The 20344-nt window shown below is 39.5% G+C and overlaps 1 protein-coding gene across 4 annotated transcripts in view; it reads left to right on the top strand.

Moving 5' to 3' along the window:
- Window positions 1–2764: 2764 nt before the first annotated feature.
- The window catches only part of DPY19L3 (dpy-19 like C-mannosyltransferase 3), a 36264-nt gene continuing 18684 nt past the window's right edge, over window positions 2765–20344 (top strand). The window contains exons 1-12 of one of the 4 annotated variants that reach the window (XM_074551122.1): window positions 2765–2998; window positions 4023–4218; window positions 5515–5648; window positions 12095–12185; window positions 13053–13174; window positions 13375–13520; window positions 15227–15350; window positions 15782–15916; window positions 17587–17718; window positions 18717–18818; window positions 19273–19346; window positions 19594–19752. In XM_074551122.1, coding sequence (XP_074407223.1) covers window positions 4116–4218; window positions 5515–5648; window positions 12095–12185; window positions 13053–13174; window positions 13375–13520; window positions 15227–15350; window positions 15782–15916; window positions 17587–17718; window positions 18717–18818; window positions 19273–19346; window positions 19594–19752 — 1322 coding nt within the window. In that variant the 5' untranslated portion in view covers window positions 2765–2998; window positions 4023–4115. Of the gene's footprint in view, window positions 2999–4022; window positions 4219–5514; window positions 5649–12094; window positions 12203–13052; window positions 13175–13374; window positions 13521–15226; window positions 15351–15781; window positions 15917–17586; window positions 17719–18716; window positions 18819–19272; window positions 19347–19593; window positions 19753–20344 lie in introns of all 4 variants that reach the window. The other 3 variants (XM_074551121.1, XM_074551123.1, XM_074551124.1) reach the window with 3 other exon arrangements.

The following is a 20344-nucleotide window of genomic DNA, read 5'->3' as shown; positions in this document are numbered from 1 at the left end:
AAATAAGAGTGAAAGCCTTAATTGGCTTTTTTTCAGGTGATTGACTTCTGCTTTTCCATCACATAAGCTAAAACATATCTTGAAACCTATTTTTAAATATACAGCATATTTCTTGGCCTTGCTGGAGCTTTTCTTCCCATCTTTCTCAGGAAAAAATAAAGTCAGTTGGTGTTGCTGGGGAGAAAAGAGAGAGTGTGGCCAGGATACCCACTGCTGGTATCAGTTACATAAACAAGCAATCTTTTGCCATTTTCTCATTGTTATTATTAGGGCCCTGGACCAAATATGTTGAAATAAAGGCTGGAACTGCAAATGGCTTTAGATGCAACACTACAGAATGCTGTGTTAGGCAGCTTTTTCACATTTTCTCTCATGCAAAACCTGGGGGGAAAAGCTCTTTGTAGTAGGATGTGGCATCCAGGTGTTATCCCGTTCACTGGGCTAAAACACCTTCCTTGTTCAGCTGAACAAAGCCCAGGAGCCTCCTCAGGAGCTTCTCCCCATAAATAACCTGGCCATGGGTGCCCACAGGTGGGACCGGGCACCGAGGGTCCTGTGAGGGTTGGAACAGCCCTGGGAACTGGGAGGAAAGGAGCCAGAGCCCTGGCACACAGCCCTGGGGTTCAGTCACTGTCCCAGATCTCTGGCAAGTGTTGGGGGCTGGAATTGCTGCAGAAAGCTGGTGCACCACAGGGAGCCTGTTCTGCATCCCTCCAGGCACGTTTGGAGAAGAGCTGTCACACAAAGGAAGGGGAGATACACCATTACAACTGACCTAAGATTAGCTGGCTAATGAAATCCACAATTGGTCAAGCCAAGATTGGGGGGTTTTTTTGCCCAAAAGCAAACACTTCAGGAGCCTGAAAAGCTTTAAAAGTTGAGAAAAGTAGAACCCAGAAATTTGGCAAGTTTGCCACAAACCGCAAGGCTGCTGAACAGCACTCAAAACACTGCAGGTTTAGATTTAAAATTTACTGGGGCAGAACTTGAGTGCTCCTGCTTTTCTAGTTCATGGTAGCTCTTTCTAAAGTACAATCCAAGAGAAAACACAAATAAACAGAATTTAAAGTTTCTTCCAACCATTTCCTGTTTGTGGATGTTTGGCATTTATTGGGATTATGGCTAATTTGGTGCCAACATGAACACCCCACTACTTTGATCTAGTTGGAAGAGAATGGGCAAACAGAATATTGTTCAATTTCCTTTTGTTACTTGGGCAAGTAAGAAGCCAGCATTGCAACAGTATTATAACAATACAGTTATGATATAATCATCAGTATTACTGATTGCAAGCCACAGTTTGGTGACTTTTAATTTACATTTTATAATATAAGTTTTAGATATTAATATCCATCTGGAAGCTCTTTAGTTCTTCTGGATTCTCATACTTGAAACATTACAAATCTATTACATCCATGCATGGGGTCATAAAACACAGGAGAATTAAGACAACTCCCCCCTTCTCTGGCATTTCTAAAGCTCTTCACTGATTATGTTTTCTAAACCATTTCAGTAACTGCTTGTTCTTGTAGAATTTACTTTGCATTGGCCTCTTTACAAGTAGTGGAGAAGTAGAACTGTTATTCCGGGAAATATCTTCCACAGCATGCCCTTCTTAGAAATGTTAAGTACATTATCTGCTTTGCACAAAAACCTGCAGGCACTCAAGGTGTTTATCTACACTGTAAAATTTCTTGTACATATACAATGTGTTCATTTCAACAAATACATGACATCTAGGATGTGGCAGTGACAAAAGGAAGGTAAATCTATTGCCCATGGTAAGGCACGTTTTTATTTAGTTTTCATTCTTATTTTAAGCATTCCCACAAATGTGTGACATGTCTCATTGCTCAAAAAAAACCAAACCCAAACCCAAAAGAAGTATGGCTGTAAATTGACTTACAGTAGAAATGCTTAAATATTTGGAGGACTTGATCAGAGGAAGATAATTCTGTTGGTTCTAAAAAGTACTTACAAAACAAAATAAGCACGCAGAACAGATACTGAAAAATTTCCTGATTTCTAGTGTCAATACTTTCAAAGTTCAGAATGACCAGGATGATTAGCACATCATTTTCTTGCAGTGTCTGAGCATGCTTTCTGTGAATTTCATGGCTCTTCCTGTTCGAAATACTAAGTTTTTCAATGAAATGAGAGAGAGAAAAAAGTAAAAGTACTGCTGTACTATAAAATTGTGATGGAAAATCAACTAAATGTTGTCGTGAAGAAATGAACTCTCATGGACAATTCCACAGAAATTGTGTGCATTTTTGGGAAATCAGGCTCCTGTGATAGGACCTGGAGCTGGTTTGTTGGTTACAGCTTCATGGGGCATGGCTTTTCCTACAATTACTAAAGGTAGCACAAATAAAACTTACAATCAAGACTTACTGCAGAGGTAGGTTGTTCCCATTAAATAGAACAAAGTCCGGCATTGCCGTTATCTTCCAGCTACAAAAGGTCTTTTCCCCTCTAAACGTTTATGGGGCAGTTAAGCAAGAAATACAGGGGAGCTTATAACGTGTTGAACAGAACACGCAGCTCTAACTTCAATTTTAAAATCACACACATAAGGAACTATATCGGGGGGGACAGGGGGGGTTAGAAACACATTTTAAAAAACACTACAAATAAATTCTAGGGCGCTATTTGAGCTCAGCATCCTCCGACAGCGCGACCCTGGGGGAGCGGCCCCGCAGCCCCTTTCCCGTGGGGATGCGGGTTCGGAGCGCCGGCCGTGCCCGCTGTGCCGGATTTCCGCCGCAGCCCGCCCTGGCCCGTTCGAACAGCAATGGAGCGGCAGCCGGGGCGGGGGCCGGGCCTGTGACGGGCGCCTGTGCCCGCCCCGGCTCTCGGTCTCCGCCCGGCAGGGCCGAGCGCCCGGCGCCGCGCCCGCCCCTTCCCCTTTCCCTTCCCCTTTCCCTTCGCTTTCCCGTCCGTGCCCGCGGCGGGGCCCGGGCGGCTCCCGGAGCAGCGCCGGCAGCAGCGGCCGCAGGTACCGGGGCCGGGCAGCGGGCGGGGGGAGCCGGCGGGGCCGCGCAGGCCGCGGGAGCCCCGGGCCCGGCCCTGCCCCTGCCCCGGGCCCGGCTCTCCGCGGCGGCAGGGCCGGTTGCGAGCTGCCCGCCCCGGCCGAGCCGAGCCCTGCGGCAGCGGCGTGCGAGGAGCGGCGGCACCGCGGGCGGGGCGGGGATGAGCACCTTGCCTTTGTTAATGAATTAATGAATGGTCAGGAGTGCCACAGAGCCGCTCTGCAGAGCGGGAGCCCGCGCGGCTCCCCGCGTGTTCCCCAGGTGTGTGAGGAGCAGGCGAGGCTCGCCCGCTGCCGGAGCTGCGCTCAAAGTTGTGCGGCTGAGGCGCCGCTGCCCTGCGGCGCTGCCCGCGGAGCCCGCTCGGCTCCGGCACCGGGAGCAGCTGTTGCTGCCGGGATGGAGCGGGCGGCGCCTCGGGGAGGGAGGGATGGAGGGATGGGTGGCACTGCCCGCCCGTGCCCGGTGACAGCGGCGCCGAGAGCACCTGGCGCTGACAGGGCTGGCACTGCACGAGCTTTCGGGCTTGTGATGGTCTCAATTCTGGTATTCTTATAATGCTGTTTCTAGTTTTTTATAACACAGGTGTTCTCTGGCATCATTTTTGCATCTTTTGACCCCCTTTTTTGGGTGTTTCCAGAAAGTCAAGATTTAAATACTGGCTTCATATTTTAGGCTGAAAAAACTAATTTTTCTTTGAAGGGCTCAGACTTTTTAAAAAAGGGGAGCCTGTTGGGCATGTTGAGTCAAGGGCTAAAAATGTGAGGGCAGTCAAAATAACAAATCATTCTGAAAACCTGTTCAAGAGTATGTAAAATGGTGAACATTAGTCTTTATAATTCTAAAATAATATTTTCTATAATTTGCTGAATGGTACAGATTTAAAGAAAAACCTTGCATTTTGGTAAGACAGCCTTTATGTACAGTAGAGTTGTAGAAGTCAAAGTCTGTGATGTCAGTAAATGTGGTTTTATTTTCACATATTTCATACAGTATCAAGTGACTGCTTGGGTAGGAAGATGCATTGCTTGTGTGTGTCCATTTAGGAGTCAGGCTGAAGAATAATGAATTAAAGTGACTGACACCATGACAACCGTGAGACAGAGAAGGCTTGGAAAAGGCACAGAAGCAGCTGAAGATCAGCCTTCAGAGGAGACAAGTGTGAAGCCTGATGGGAAAATTCTGCCTGGTGGGTAATGAAAAACAAAGTGACATTATGGCTTTTTAGTGGTGTTTTGGTTTTGATCTGTCCTAAGCACAGCTCAGAGCTAGGCATGTGCAAATGCATTTCCATACTTGAATATCACCAGAATTAATTGCATGAGACAGAGGGTTTCATGCAGATTGCTGCATGTCAATCTTATATCTGTTTTAAAATCTTAATTTAAATTGGTGAGAACAATTGTTTCAATATATTATTGGTGACACACCATCAGCTTGTATGTAGCCATCCAAAGTTCTTCAAAGAATCCCAGTCCAAATCATTGGTAACATAAAAGGATTTGAAGACAACTGATGAAATGTACTTATAAATAAGCAGGTTGCATATAAAATTTGAATTTAACTGGTTAGGTAAATTTTTGTATGGAATTAGAGCTTTAGAGCTGACAAAGTTCCTTGTTTTTTTGGGGACATTTTTAGATTAATTTATTTTAAGGGATATTTTGATCTAAATTCTAAATGTTTCTCTGCATTTGGGCAGATGAAAGGAAAGTTCTGTTGTTGTTTCTGCACAAACTCACTTAGGCTCTGTACAAAAAGAATAAGAGCTCATAGCTCTCCTGCAGCCCAGCCCTCAGTTCCAGGGACTTGCAGTTGGAACCCTTAAGCAGATGTCACATACAGTTTGAAATAGCCAAATATACAATTCCAGATCTCAAATCCATATTAAGCCTTACATTAACACTGAAAATACAAAAGCCCCAGGAATGTCAGTGCACAGGGAGGCCAGAACACATCCTTTCTTTGCCAACACCCCATCCCTGCCCTTGCTCCAGGAGCCCATCTGCAATTCAGAGCATGGCACCATCATCAAAGGCTGCTTTGGCTGCCCTTCACTCTCTTTGTGGGTATTTACTGAGGCCTCTGAACCTTCACTGTTGTTTTTTACAAAAACTGAGCAACTCCCCCCAAAAAGGCAGCTATTTTTAGACCTTTCTTGTGAATTTCTTGCTTTGTCATCAGTCATGCTGTATTGCTTGAATTTAAAAAGTTCTGGAAGATATTTCAATTCAGATTTACAAATTAGTTATGGCATGGAGCTAAACTTGTATAGGATCATGGTGTTCTTAAATTTAAAGTATACCAATTAAGGCACACTTTATTTCACTTTGTATGTAAATAAAATACTCTGATTTTCTCATATGGGAAAATAAAAACAAAAGATGTGTTAAAACCAGGTGTCCTGTAACCTGCAGAATGTAAACTGTGCTAGCATAGGCAATGGATGTTTCACACTTACAGTCTGAAATATTTTTCTTCCAAGATCCTCCAGGTGGAAAGCTCTGGAACATACTCTCAATAACTGTTGGTGGAATTGTTGCCATCTCTCTTGGACTTCTTACTTCTGTTTATGTAGCTACACTGCATGAAAATGACCTGTGGTTTTCCAATATCAAGGTAACAATCATTTTCCTAGTTTCATCCTAGCATTAATATGAGCATTATGAAATTTCATTTTTTTGAGTACTTGTCTTGCAACCTGCTCAAGACCAGAATATTTCATTTTTAAAAATTCCATTTAAAAAAAGCTGTACTTCCCTTCCCACCATACTTCATCAGTTCTATAAATACCTGTCCCCAATTTTTTCTCTAAAAATACTGCTAGAGAGCTCCTGTTTGAGTTGTAGCTATGGTTCTTCCAAAAATTTATCTTTATCTACAATAGAATTTCAACATTTTGCTATATCTTTTTCTATAATCATCTTACTTTTATCCAAAGCAATCTAAAATTAAAATAAAAACCAACAGTTAAAAGTATGCAAAATCTCAGCACACAGTTCCTGAATTGTATTTCCACTGTTGTAATATTATTTTGTAATACAGTTTAGAGACAAAAGTAATGTTATATAATGTCATTCTGAATGTGCAAACCTCAACACATCTTTCTGCCATTCACTAATGTCAACCCCATCATTCCCAAGACCCAGGACTGACTAGTTCTTTCATAGAATCACTGCAGAGAAAATAATGCAGCTGTACCCACAGCTAAATTTAACCAGAGAAAAGAACAGGTGAGTCATTTCCCTTTCAAATGCCTCAAATCCATTCTGCTAGGTCTGTGTAGTGTATTGTTCAAAGAGTACATTTATTTAACTGGAATACTTGCCTTGCAATATGTCTTTTCTATGCTACACTTTTTGTTACCCAGAAACATTTATATTCCCCTAATGCAAATAATTTGCATTTCCTGCAACAATTGCTGTTGTATTATACCTATAAACACTGTGCTGTGCCCACCCTTATCTTCCCTTGATTATATAGAGAGGTTGTGCTCAATTTATTGAAGGTACACCTTGGGTTTGCCTTTTCCTTCCAAAAGCAAGTAGTGAATAATTTCAAGGTGTTGAATATTTCCAAGTACAAGCAGTCATGGGCTTGTGGCATTGTATGAACAGAATGGATGCATCTTTTTTATTCTGTCAGACTGACCCAGAGAAGCACAGAGTTGACTGAAATAAGCAGCTCTGTAGTTATAATTAAGTTGTTCCCTCAATGTGTGAAACAGTTGTTTTATTTGATAATTACTGTTTTCATTTTAAGTACACTAAAATGCCACTAGATATCAGAACTGAAATAAACCCCTCTAGTTTTTTGGAGTCTGGATTCTGTTGTCTTTGTAGCTGTTCTTTCACCCCATGGAGGTGATGGATAGCTGCAACACTGCAACAAGAGCAATTTCAGCCAGTTTGATGGAAAGATTCTAAAAGTATCAAGTTCATCTGGCAGCAGGGAAAAGGAGAAAGAGCTGCAGACACTCCCTGGTCTCACAGTGCCCCTTCTTCAGAGGGATGTGATCTCCACCAGAGCATGCATGTGGGGATTGCACAGTGCTCACTTCAAACAAAATTCTGCTTTAGAAGTGGCAGGGGAAGAGAAAAGTGCATATGAAGAGTCTGAACTTTGCTGCAAAGCTGAGGCAGGAAGGCTCATCCCAATATCTGTAAAACAATCCACAGCTGTCTCTGTGCCTGTGTAGGAGTGTGGTCTCTCCAGGGATGTATCCATGTTTTCCAGCACTTCTCAACTGGCTAATCTTTTCATTACAGCACATACTTTATACTAAGAAAGATAAGACCCTCAAAAATCACATGGAAAATCAGTGGAAAAGGTGCTTTCTTCTCTAACATTTTATAGTTTGCCCAAAGCATCTACTTTTGCAGGTATCAACTTTGCAAAAGTTTGAAAAGTGTAAATTTTATTTTAGTCCATACCCCTGCCCGGATTCTCAGAAGGGAGAGCTGCAGTCTAATCCTTGCCCCACAATTATTGCCAGCCTTGATTAGTGAAATACAGGGGTGATCTCATTGCATTATGTTTTCTTAAACATAACATAGAATAAATGGATGCATTACAAGTGCACATCCTGTGTTTTATTAATCCCCATGCTTGTGAAATACAGTAGAGCAACATCACTGCTCTGCAACATACAAAAGAAAAATGCTAAATCAGTTTTATTTCCATGTATTTTAAATTGCTATCTTCAGTCACCCTGAATTGGCTGTAAATGGGGCAAATTTGAGGATTTATGTTGTTGAAATCTGATACAAAAATTATGTAACATTTATTATTCCCCTGAACTTTGTTCCTTTCATCCAATAAGCTACAATCAGTCAGATGATAAGAATTCATGCCCAAAAGGATCTGTGTAGCAACTTAATTATTACAGAGATGTAATGGGAGACCTGTTCTGTCATCTTTCCTTGTATTTGAAGATCTGCAGTGTTTTCCTGACACTTCTGCACCAGGCAGATATTTGTACCAACACCTTTTAGGTGCAAAAGGTGAAATTTTGGTTCTGAAGACCCCACTGATACATGAACACCACAACTGCATGTTTAAAAAGTAGGCAGTTGTATTCAACTCTAGAAATGGAAAGTAAAAAGAGTTTATTATGCAAAGTCATGATTCCTAACTCCTAAATAATTGGAGTCAGGACTTGCACACACACTTGCAGTGATTGCCTTTCTGTAATTTCAGTTGCAATTCATCAAAAGCCAGTTCAGATTTGGGTGTCTTCCAGCAATGGTTCACCGAAGTAGAAAAACTGTCTGGTCCTTGTTCAACTGTTGTGCTGTATTTTGAATATTGCTTTCAACAGTGCATTGATTTCAGCTGCTGCTCTGTGTGTGAGCCTTGTTCTTGTTTGCTGCTAAATGTGCCTGCTATTATCCATTAGCCATGGTCACAGGAGAAAGATGTACCATTGTTTTCTTACCAGAAAACTGAAAAAGCACATCCTGAAGAGTGGTTTATGCAGTGTATTTCTTTATGAAATACATAAAGTGTATTATTAATACATAAAGTGGTTTATGCAGTGTATTTCTTTATGAAAGAAATACATAGTTGTTCCTTTTTTTTTTAATTTCAAGACTTCCTGAAAGAATGACCAAAATAAAAGAAACAGAAAAGATTCAGCATATCATGATACCTAGTCAGGAGCTGTGTTTGTGTCCCCTTCCAGCAGGGATCACAGGTTAGAATCACTTAAATTGATCAACTAATTTTTGAGAAAAAAATTTTGAATCTCTTCTCATATACATTAAACCAACAATGTTTGTGATGGTGGAAGTCAAAACAGATTTCTTATCCAAAAATCCTTTCTCAGTTTTCTGTAAATGTTCTGGCATAACACATCTGAAATGGCTTGTCTATTTTCAGTGATTTTCAGTAGCAGTTTAGTGGCTGCCCCTCCAGTGTAGCATCTTCTGGGAACAGAATCTGCTATGCAAATAGCAAAATGAGGGGCCATTTCTCCTGTCAGCCATTGCTTGTTCAACTGCAGATTCTGAAGACACTTTGAACAGGAATAAGCCAAGGCCATGTAGCAAATTAATACTGTAAGAAAAACAGATAAACTTCAGAGCATTCATTTCTTCTTCATCCCTTCTGAGTAAGAGTTTAGATACTGATATTGATTTTTGCTTTAATAAAATTTCTGCTTGCAGGAAGTCAGGAATGAAAATATAACATTGTAAGTCTTTCAGGATAGGAATGCCAGGATTTAGTCTGTGAAGTGCTCATATTTTCCCTTTCTACATTTTGAATGCAAACCAAAGATCATTGCCCAGAGAAGCTGTGGCTGCCCCTGGATCCCTGGCAATGTCCAGGTTGGACATGGGGGCTTGGAGCAGCCTGGGATGGGGCAGGGGGTGGCACTGAAGGGCTTTCAGGTCCCTTCCAGCCCCAAACAAAATGACTGCATGAAGAAGAGCAGGGAAACAGGGGATGCGAACTGCACAGAGGGAATGCTCAGGCATGAAGGGAAGGAGGGCATGCAGTTCTTTTGGGCAGCTCTTTTGCACAGAGGTGCCTGTCGAGGTGCCAGGGGTGCTTTTACTCTGGGTCAGATCTGATCTGGAGCACACCACTCCAACAGATGGGCTTTAGGTTACCATCCAGGAGGGCTTTCAAAGGATTAAATACATTTGCTGAAGGCTTGTACTCAACTGGGAACATTGACAGCAGCTGTGTCTTGAGAAAATGTTCAAATCTCCCCGGTCTTAAATTGAAAAACTAATAAATAGTTTCAGTTACACAAGTTTCGTTTTAGCAATCTCAAAAAAAGAAAAGTAATCTGAGCTTTATTTATACTCATTATTTATAGAAAGACTCAACTGAGACTTTGGCTGCTTGCTCAGCATTCTGAAGGACTTGTTTAAGGAGTTTGAGAAATCATAAGCTCTAAAATTTTGCACTGCCCTTGAGAGAAAGTCCTTTGTATTTGGTTGTGAATGCTTAATATTATGAGGATGCAATTGCATAAATTGAAATAATAAGCAGCTCTCTGTGTGTCCCAGAGGAATGTGTTCTTTATTTTTCCCTTGGAACAGTGATAACTTCTTTGTTACCACCTCACAAAGTGAAGATACAGACAGATAAGCATGTGCTCTCACAGTGTTTACCCATAAGTCTGTATGTTTTTATTGACATGGAAGGCTGGGAAAAGTATAAATTGCTGTAGAACTGAAAAAGTATTTTCAGTGAATCAAACAGATGTTATCTTAGCATGAAACAGATGTAAAACTCACTAGAGTTTGTCTCATAAAGTATAGCATTTGGTTGAATACAGCTGGTGCCAGGATTACAAATTAATCATGTTTGAATGCATTTTTGCTAATTAGATCCCCCTCTGTGACTCCTTTCTCCCCCTTAATAAATTCCAAATGTTAGCATTCCCTTTTTTTTTGCCTTTATGAGCATTTAAGAGTCAGCCACTTTTTGGTATTAGAAAACTTTCCAGTAGTGATGAACTTGAAACTAGAGCTTGTTTAAAATCCAGCACTCTCAATTTGCTAAGTGTGTGGCTTTTGGTGTGATGATGATTTATATGTCACAGGGCAGCTGGAGAGTTTAATTGAGAACTTAGATTAAATCACTTGTGGTTTTATCTATTGACTTTTCTCAGACCAGAACTAATATATTGCTTTGTCAACAACTGACTTCAATAAAACACATGCTTTGAGAGAAGGACCTGCATTGGGCAGCAGAGGAGAGAAGAACATGATTTTTTTTGTCAAGCTTTATATTAACTCTGAAATAGAATTGATTCTGCTCCAGCATAAGAGTTGGGAGTGCATAAGAGTTGCATGAGAAAGTTGAAAGTCTTGGGGATCTGTGCAAGGTTGCATTAACAAGATTGGCGTTCATAAAAGTCTCTGGAAAAGTAATATTCTGTAATGTCAGTAACATTCTTTTGTACAGAAAGATGAATTCATAAAGTTATTTTTATAAATCAGACAAGTTTTTTAGTGATTTGCATATACCACATACAGGGATTTCACTGGATTTTCAAACCTCAGTTTAAACTTTTTCTAACTGGATGCAGACCTTTTCTAACTTATTGCTTAGGAGATACATTTGCTGGGATGTTATTATACAAACTACTAAAAAGATCACTAATAATAGAACAATTCTGTATTAGACAATTGTTACTTCTCATCAGATTGGTTGTTCATGCCATCTTTGTTTTAATGTGGTTGCCCAAAGCTGTGGATTTGTTAAATTTCATCAGGTCTTCACAACTAATGAGGTAACAAAAGGAAATGCATTCCACAGCAAAGAGCTTTCAAATCTTACTAGACCCCAACTGCTGCAATATTGGCTAAGAAAAAGGCATAGTTTGAAATGTACCTGCATTGAAGTGTACCTAGTTTAAATGATTGGAACATTTTTAATTAGAAACAAGAAGTTCATCTAGCCCTAAAGCCAAGTAGAGAGTCCCTTTTCCTTTCAGCTGTAGGTTGGGAATGAGTGATGGCAGCTGGCTTCCTGCAAGAAGCAGTGTTGAACAAACAGGTGGGCAGCAGCATCCCCTGCCAGCTGAGCTGTCCCTGCCACCATGGTGCAGCCCCCTCAGAGCACTGAATTAACTGAGCCTTGAGCTGGCAAAGCCGTGGAGCACAGTGGGATAACTGCGTCTGGGAGAAAAGGTTAAATGCTCAAAGCAGGGATGTGCAGCTTTACAGCCCAGCTGTGGGCCACTGGGCCAATCTGAGTTTGTCATATTGCAAAAAAATAGTGAAATGCCCACAGTATTTCCAAGCAGCAGATCAGAATCACAAAGAGCTTGTACATTTCCCTAGTTAAAAGAGTCATTTACACCGTAGCTTGTACATTTCCCCAGTTGAAAGAGTCATTTACACCCCAGCTGTTTGCCTCTCACCCTAATTTGTCCCTGCATGTTCACCTTTGGTTGAACCGAGTTGCTTAGGATGTGAAACCCAAGGACTGGAGCCTCTCTGGAGGTCAGTTTCTCTGGTCTGCAGGAATTGGAGTTGGAGGCAGCTTTGGATGATGGTGAAAAGCAAATGGAAAATGAATTTCCTGTTGAACTTCACTTGCAGGAGGTCGAAAGAGAGATTTCATTCAGAACCGAGTGTGGACTTTATTATTCCTACTACAAACAGATGATTCAGGCTGCATCCATTCAGCAAGGTATTGTAAACTGTAAAGTAAGTTTTGCAGCTGACTGTTTGTAGGTTTGGTTGGGGTTTTTTTTCCAAATATAATTGAGAACAAGGCACACCATAACTATGAAAGATAGTGTAACAATTGTACTGGAGACAGATTTATTCTGTTCCTATGCCAGGGAGCCACTAAGTTATTGACATAATAAATTTCACAATGATGCATTGATTTCTGTGCCACACCTTCACATGCTGATGAAGGCAATCACTTTGAGGGACAGCTCTCATATCTGCTCAGGTTTCAGCTTGCTGGTTTATTCAGTTTTATACAGTTTATTACTTTCATTTTTATTCTTCTCTTGTTTAATTTGAGGTATGAGCTATTTCTGGGAAGGGGCAATGTTTTTTGCTGTATTCCTGGACAGTAAGTGACACAAGGAGCAGCTTCCAAGGAAATCATACACAGTGATGGGGCTTTCTCAGACAATCTCATGTTTTCTAGACATTTAGCTGTTGCTCCTTAGCAATTTTGCTTATACTACACATTTTTCAATAATGACTTCACCTGTGATTAAAGTAGTGCCAAGAACAGTTCTGAGGATCCAGAATGTACCACAGATTCTATGCTGGGGATGGAAGTGTAAAAATAAATGTTTTATACACTACTAAATATACAGTACTTGAATTAGCACTGTGAGTCACATTTGAAGCAGGGAAGCTGAAGACCTCAGAAGGTCATGTTGATTCAGAGGTAATATGTTCTGAATCATTGACTCAAAGTTTGCAGTTTCTGATGAGAGATCCTAAAATACCTTTGAAAAAGTTATTCACTGTTCAAATGAAGATGGAGGGGGAAAATGACAATCTCCTATTTCAATTTCTCTTTATCATTAAGGTTTACATGGTTTAGTATATGACAATAAAACTGAATCTGTGAGGACAATTAACATACTTGAAAGAATGAATGTTTACCAGGAGGTGTTTCTCAGCATTCTGTATAGGATTCTTCCAATTCAGGTAGGCATTTATTTCTGGCTTTAGATTGTAAGTGCATTATGAAGATTGCAGTGAATCCTAGCTCCCCTTTGTAGATATTTTCTAATTAGAAATATTCCTGATACCTTTTTAATTTGTAAAAGCAAAACCTAATTCATACTAAGTATAATCCCCCCCTGTGAGTGTTTTAATGTCAACATCAGTATTCTTGTGTTTTACAGCAATACCTAGAGCCTGTTTATTTTTATATCTACACTTTGTTTGGACTTCAGGCAGTTTATGTCATTGCTCTGTATGTAACAAGCTGGCTTCTTAGTGGAACATGGCTTTCAGGGTTGTTGGCAGCTTGCTGGTATATTACAAACAGGTAAGTGAGATGAAACATTTAATCTTTCTAATATTTTGCCTAGTTTCAAAGGTAAGGCATTAAAGCTTTAACTGCATGATTCATTAGACAAAACATGAAAGTAAAAGGCCTCTCTCCAATTAGCCAGAAAATGGAAAGAATTTTTAAATAACAAAAAATAATTAGAAAACAATCAGAAATGAGCTGACGTATCAGACTGGGTTTTTAAAGGTTCTGAAAGTATGAGTAGAAAACTTTGTCTGAAGGTTGTCTCTGAGAACATCTTTCAGATGTGTCTGGAGCTCCAGGTGATGTTCCCTGTCTTCTCCAGCCTAGGATGTCTCAGGTGTTAAAGCCATCTGCAGGAAAGCCCTTCAGGTGTCTCCTCAGTGCCCCACACCTGCTTGCAGGGGTTCCTTGCACAGCCTCAGCTCAAGTTCAGTTCTCTCTCCCCTTATTCCTGTAGCCACCTCCTGCACTAAGCCTCAGAGAAAAACCATGCTAATTGGGCTGCTCTAGTGCTTTATCACTTGAAGAGTTACCAGTTTGGAGATAAAACCTAAGAACTGGAGAACTGGCTTTATGCCAGAATCAAGCTGCTGGCACAAAGCTAAGACTGGTGACATTGGCTGTTACCTATAAATTATTCAAGAAATTAAAAGTACAGTCTTGGTTCTACCAGAAGTGTTTGATATGTTAATGAGCAGCTCTAAAGGAATTTATCTGCAAGCACATTCGCTACAGAATAATTACAGGTGTATGGAGGCAGGGTGTTTCATTCTCCCAGTATAAAAGGAATTAAAAGCCCCATGCAATGTACAGTATTTCACACATTTCTTTCATGAGGTCATCTCTTCCATTTATAGAATATCTGGAGCAAATTTGTCCATCTTTCTAATAATTGGTGAACAGTGAGAGCTTGTTTACTTTATGCAGTATAATAAGTGCATAGAATGGATTTGGATAAAGACTTTCTGTCCAGATTAATTACATCTGAGGCTGCTGAGTAATTCCATTTAGACACGTTCTTCCTCCAGCTAAGCATGTTTCAGATTTGTTGCTTATTTGCTGCTTTAGCAAATATTTTCTCTACACTGGGAGAAAGAGAATTATTGTTTTAGCACATATTTTTCTCTACACTGGAAGAAAGAGAATTATTCTGTTTTTAACTTTTAAATCAGGTTTTGCAAATGACCATTCCTTGGGGAATTCTTCCCTGACATACTTCATATGTTCAAAAGCTTCAAAAAATGACCCAAAGTTCATAAGCAATTAAAGTGTCTTCATGCTCAAGTCATTGGGATCACAGTGAAAATTATATTCTGTTTATATTCTTGTATGTACATTTGCAAACCAGAAAATGAAGTAACATGACCTGTGGTGTGGAAATCCACAAGCTGGATTTTGTTAGTGCTTTTAGTTTGGGGTGTATTTGTCATTTCTAAATTACCCAAGCTGGGCTTCATAAGTAAGATGTAATCCAGAGTATATTTTTTTTAGTTAGTGAAGCTGAAGTCCATCATTTGACATGTAGAAACAATGGATAACTTGCAGAACCTTCACAGTGATGTATTTTCAGAGCCAGGTGTGTTGAAAGAACTGGAGTGTAGAGCCTCCATTTTTATAAAAAAGGAGTTAAAATAGCACAGAGATGCCTGAAATTGCAAGCTGTCTGTCACCAAGTATTTGTTTGATTTAAAATTTGTGAAACTGTCTGTTTTGTACAGAGTAGATACCACAAGGGTAGAATTCACCATTCCTTTAAGGGAGAACTGGGCACTGCCTTTCTTTGCTGTTCAGATAGCAGCCATCACATACCTGCTCAGAGCTCACTTACAGCCGGCTCAGGAGGTGAGTGTTTCTGACAAGTGTGACACAGTAAACTCAGCAACAGAGAACTGTCCTCAAGCAAAGGGCTGATACGGTTTCTTTGACCAACAGTTCTTAAGTTACCACTCCTCATTTTGATCAACTAACTGCTATTTATACCACAGTAAAACAGGTATTGCATTTTAATCTGGGGGCTGTAACTATCCAAGATCTCCCTGGCATAAGTCAAGAATAACACAGGCATAAGTCAAGAATTTGTAACTCTAATAATATGTTTGTTATCCTCTAAGCTGTTACTGCAGTTAGAAAATTCAGTGTTTTAAAAGTAGTTTAAAATAAAACCAGATTAAGATGGGCTTTGGTTTGGTTTGTTTGGGTTGGGGTTTTTTTGCTTGATTTTTTGTGTTTTAACCAAGAAAACTATAAAATAAAACTTTGTTCCCTCCTTGCAGAGGCTCACACTCATGGCTGTATTCATAGCAACGTTTCTCTTTAGCCTGACTTGGCAATTTAACCAGTTCATGATGCTGATACAAGCATTGGCATTGTTCATACTGGACTCCTTGGACATGATTCCCACAGCAAAGGTAAATTTCTCTTTGGAAAGAACCTACTTTTGTTCCTTTGCCCTCACAAAGCCAACAGTTTTAAGGTGTTTTCCTAACCAGTTGCCTGAATGGCCAGAGTAATACAGATTGTGTGTGTGCTTTGTGCTTTGAAGCAATCACAGAGTATAAACCCTGCAAGTCTAAAAGTGAATGAAGGAAACAACACCATTTCTGGTTTTTGTTCACTTGAACCTAGTTCATGTCTATTTAATTTTTGTCTACTTCTGTTTAGACACTATTTGACACTTCCAAACACCATCCTAACAGCTGATCTGATACCACAGCTTTAGCATGGCCTCTCAAAGTTGCCAGAAGGAAAAAGTACCACAGGGAATCTTTGTGCAAGCTGCAGTCAAAGCAGTGGATGAATTTTGCCTGAAGCATTGTGCATCCTCGTTTGGGACCAAGCTCTGTGCACAGGAGGAGGATGCAGAACACCAGGTTGCTGGGGAGAAGCAATTCTTGTCTTCCTGCATTGACATTCACCACAAAATAACAGCATTGCCCCTGCTGTGTTGCTGAGCTGGATAAGCCAGAAAATAAAACAAGTCTTACTAAGAAGGTCAGGGATCATTGACAGTCAATCTTACAAAACAGAAATGTACTGCAGAAGATGAAAACACTGTCTTTGACATTAACATAGCTGTGAAATTCTACCAAGATCATTTTAGGCATGGTGAAAGCTTGCACTGGTTGAAAAAGATTCTAACTTTAGGAAAGGTTACAGGAGGATGAAGAGTAATTCATGTAAATTCATTTTCAATTTGAAGCAGACTTGAACTTTACTGATTGTATTAATTTAACTGAAAATTAGTATGGGGCCTGCATATCAAGATAAATGTGGCTTACTTAAGTTTCTTAACTCTATTATATCAGCAGCTGCAAGCTAAAGTCAACATTTAATGTGACTGGGCAGCTGCCTTAAGAGTCAGCAAATTCCCAGCTTCGTGCTGAGTTATTCCAACACAGACTCACCACACCACAGTGTCTGTACTCATTTTCAAAAAAGCACTACTTAGAACTGGTGGAGTTTGTTGGGCTCTCTGATACTGATTTACACCACTGCTGTAACACAGGACTGAACTTGGGATCTTTATGTGAGGTAAAATGTCTGTTTTGCTACCACTGTAGAAAATCAGCTGGGCTTTAGTGCTTCCATTGAGCTGAACACTGATAAGAGTTTAGCATAACCCGAAAGGGATTGTACTGAACCATTACTGGAAGGTTTGAGAAGGTAGGTGATGTTTGTTTGCTGAACTGCACTGAGCCATAACTCTTCAGTCATAAAGACACCACAGAGGCTACAGAAACACTTCTTGGACTACAGAAAATAAAACCATCTTCCAAATATTAAGTAATTAATATTTTCCTCACACTGCAGTTATAATCATCTATAATCAGCAGTTAATCTGCTTGATTATAGGATCAGGCTTCCTTAAGTATAAAATGGGCATAAAATATTAACCTAAGTAGTTCAGGACATAAATACAAAAAGGATGCAGTACTGGCTTTAAAGGTAATGATTCACTGCAAGATGATACATTATTTGCAAAAATAATTGATGTTGAAATAAATTATAAAGCATATTGAGAGAAAAGCACCTATGACTGTAAAGTTTTGTAGGCATAAAAATCTCATTATTGTTACAGGTTACATGGCTCTATATCATTCAGATTTCTGGGTTACTGCTGGTCTGTGTCCTACAGTTCTTCAATTCTATGATTCTTGGATCATTACTTATAAGTTTTAATGTTTCTGTCTTAATAGCAAGGACAATCCAGGTAGGTACCAAAATATTTCTGTAGTACTAAATAAAGAGTATTTTTATAAATGTGTGTGTGTGTGAATGAGTAATTTAGATGCATTATAATTTTCATTTAGTAATATTAATTAAAAGGAATTACTATAGCATACAGCAACCCAAACATTGCCTGATCAAATAATGAATTCCATTACACTAACTGCAGCTTAACCAAGCACATCAGACATCATAATTCCATCATTGCTATTAACATTAATGATTGTGCAAGCTGCAGTTTGGATCCTGAAAAAAAAATGCATAAATGGACTTTACACCTGTTTCAGCAGGACTTGGCTTGAATTTATGGATCTGCCTCCAAAAAATAATCTGTAACAACTTGGACAACTAGGCTCATGTCAAGTTTAGCTTCCTGAAATCCATTGTTTCTTTCAAAGATTAGGTTTTTTATTGTAGCTACAGTTCTTTTTTTTTTTTTTTTTTTTTTTTTTTCTGATTCTGGCATTGGTGACAGCCTCTGACCACAATAAAAGAGTTTACAGGGCCATTCCTGTTTTGTGCACCTATTCCCAGTTAACTGTGAGCAGCTTCTCTGGATCTGGAGCTTGTAACTGGAGAATTGCTCAAAATTCTATCAAGTGACAGAGCCAGAAGATCCCTTTGCCATGTTTAGTGGAAGGTGTAATGAGTAGATATTTCAAAAGGCACACAAGATTGTGGGAATTAGGGAATAAGTTCTGTTAGTACAGTAGGGCTGCTGCCAAAGAAAGGCTGTTTGGGTGCTCCCAAAACTCTGCCACATCAAAGCTTTTATGGCATTGTCCCTTCAGTTTTGTGCAAGAAGTTTATCTTCATTCTGGGTACTTGGTTCTGTGTCTATTTTTGCCTAAATGACCCTAATGCAAAGTTGGTGCTGCTCAGGACTAGCAGAGAAGCTGTTGCAAATAGCCTGTGATGCTTTGTTCCAAATACATTAAAATAAAAAAAAGGACTGAAATACTAATATTTTCTTCTTTGTAGAAAAACCTAAAAAAGGGTGGCTTGCTTAATAGGCTTGGGAAACTTATCCTCCATGTTCTACTAGTCTTGTGCTTGACTCTCCTAATAAATAAATTCATTAAGGTAGGCAAATAATTTTTAATATCAAAAATTACACATTGTATTATGTTAAAAGCTATTTGTTAACTATCTACATGAACATCATTAAACAAAAACTGCAGTGAGATTTTTCTGCATCTCAGAAACTGCATTTTAGAAATTAAAGATAGTTTTGCTAACCTTTGGTATATGGATTTGAAAACTTCACAAATTAACACCAAATAATTGGTGTTAACTTGGAGCTCACCTGTACTTTATGTCAGTTGTAGATCTATACTGTTCAGCATTTGCAAAGTGTTTCACTAAATTTTCTTTTCAAAGCATGCAGTCAAAACTGAATGCTTCTTTGATTGCAAAGCACCCATCTTAGTAAGCCTGTGTTGCTTCACAGTTTCATTTAAATGAAAAAAACTGCTGTTTACTGTGTGACATTTTTGATAGTTAAAATATAATTTTCTTTCTCTTCCCCCCTTTGTAGAAAATTCTTAATCTTGAATCAGATGAGCATATATTCAAATTCCTGAAAGCAAAATTTGGATTTGGTGCAACAAGGTATGATTTAGCTGCAGTTTTGCTTTTTTGTTTGACTTCTTTAATTGAAGCCTTCAGGTTGTTCCTCTTTCAAATGTGTGCAATAAATCACAGTTTTACCTCATGTTTATGTCATACTTGCTCTAAGAATAATCTGCACAACTGTGACTTTATAATTTCTTGAGAAGATAGGAAACTTTGATCCTTTTTGACATCAAGCTATGAAATACATGATGGACAAAGGTGTTTGTTTTTTTTTTTTTTTTAGAGATTTTGATGCTAACCTGTATCTTTGTGAAGAAGCCTTTGGTTTATTACCTTTAAATACTTTCTCAAGACTCTCCAGTACCTTACTGTTTTACGTCTATGGATTTGTTCTCTTCCTTCTGACAGTAGCAGCTGTAATTGTTGCCTTTCGGAACCTCAGGTAAATACAGTTTTAAGAAAATTCACATTTTTATCAATTCTATTTTCTTTAGCTGGTGAGGAACTGGCAGGTGAACACAGCAGCAAATACAGGATGGCTTTGCACAGCTACTGAGGAGTGGGGTGTAGGAGAGAGAAATCAGACAGAATAAGTAACTTCCTGCTGAATCTAAAAATGTAACCAAAGGAACATCCTTCCCTAGATTCTCTCAAGCTTTTGCTGCTGAAGTTTTGCAGTATGTATGGTTGGGTTTTTTGGGATGAGGAGAAGCAGTGGAAGGATGTTTTTATCTAAAACATTGTTATTTCTTTAGTTCTTCCCATTTTCTCTGTGCAAAGCACTCCAAATCACAGATTTCCCAGGTGTTACCCTCAAAACAACCCAGATTTCCCTGGATGTTACCTGCCCAGAAATGAGCTGGAATAGTCTGTGCTGAGCTTTGTGGTCTGTGTGAAGGGGCAAGAGCTGTAACTGCAGCACTGCTGGCAGTTCCCAGAGCTAATCTGTGGGATTCTGAGCTATCTACAGAACAAAGAAGAAAATCAGACAGAAATGTTTATCAAAAAAAAAAAAAAGAAAAGGTTAATTATGG

This window comes from Zonotrichia albicollis, chromosome 13 (genome assembly GCF_047830755.1).
Source record: "Zonotrichia albicollis isolate bZonAlb1 chromosome 13, bZonAlb1.hap1, whole genome shotgun sequence".
In the NCBI taxonomy this organism is placed as follows: domain Eukaryota; kingdom Metazoa; phylum Chordata; class Aves; order Passeriformes; family Passerellidae; genus Zonotrichia; species Zonotrichia albicollis.
Note: the sequence above shows the minus strand (reverse complement) of the source record. Positions and strands in the feature narration are given on the sequence as shown.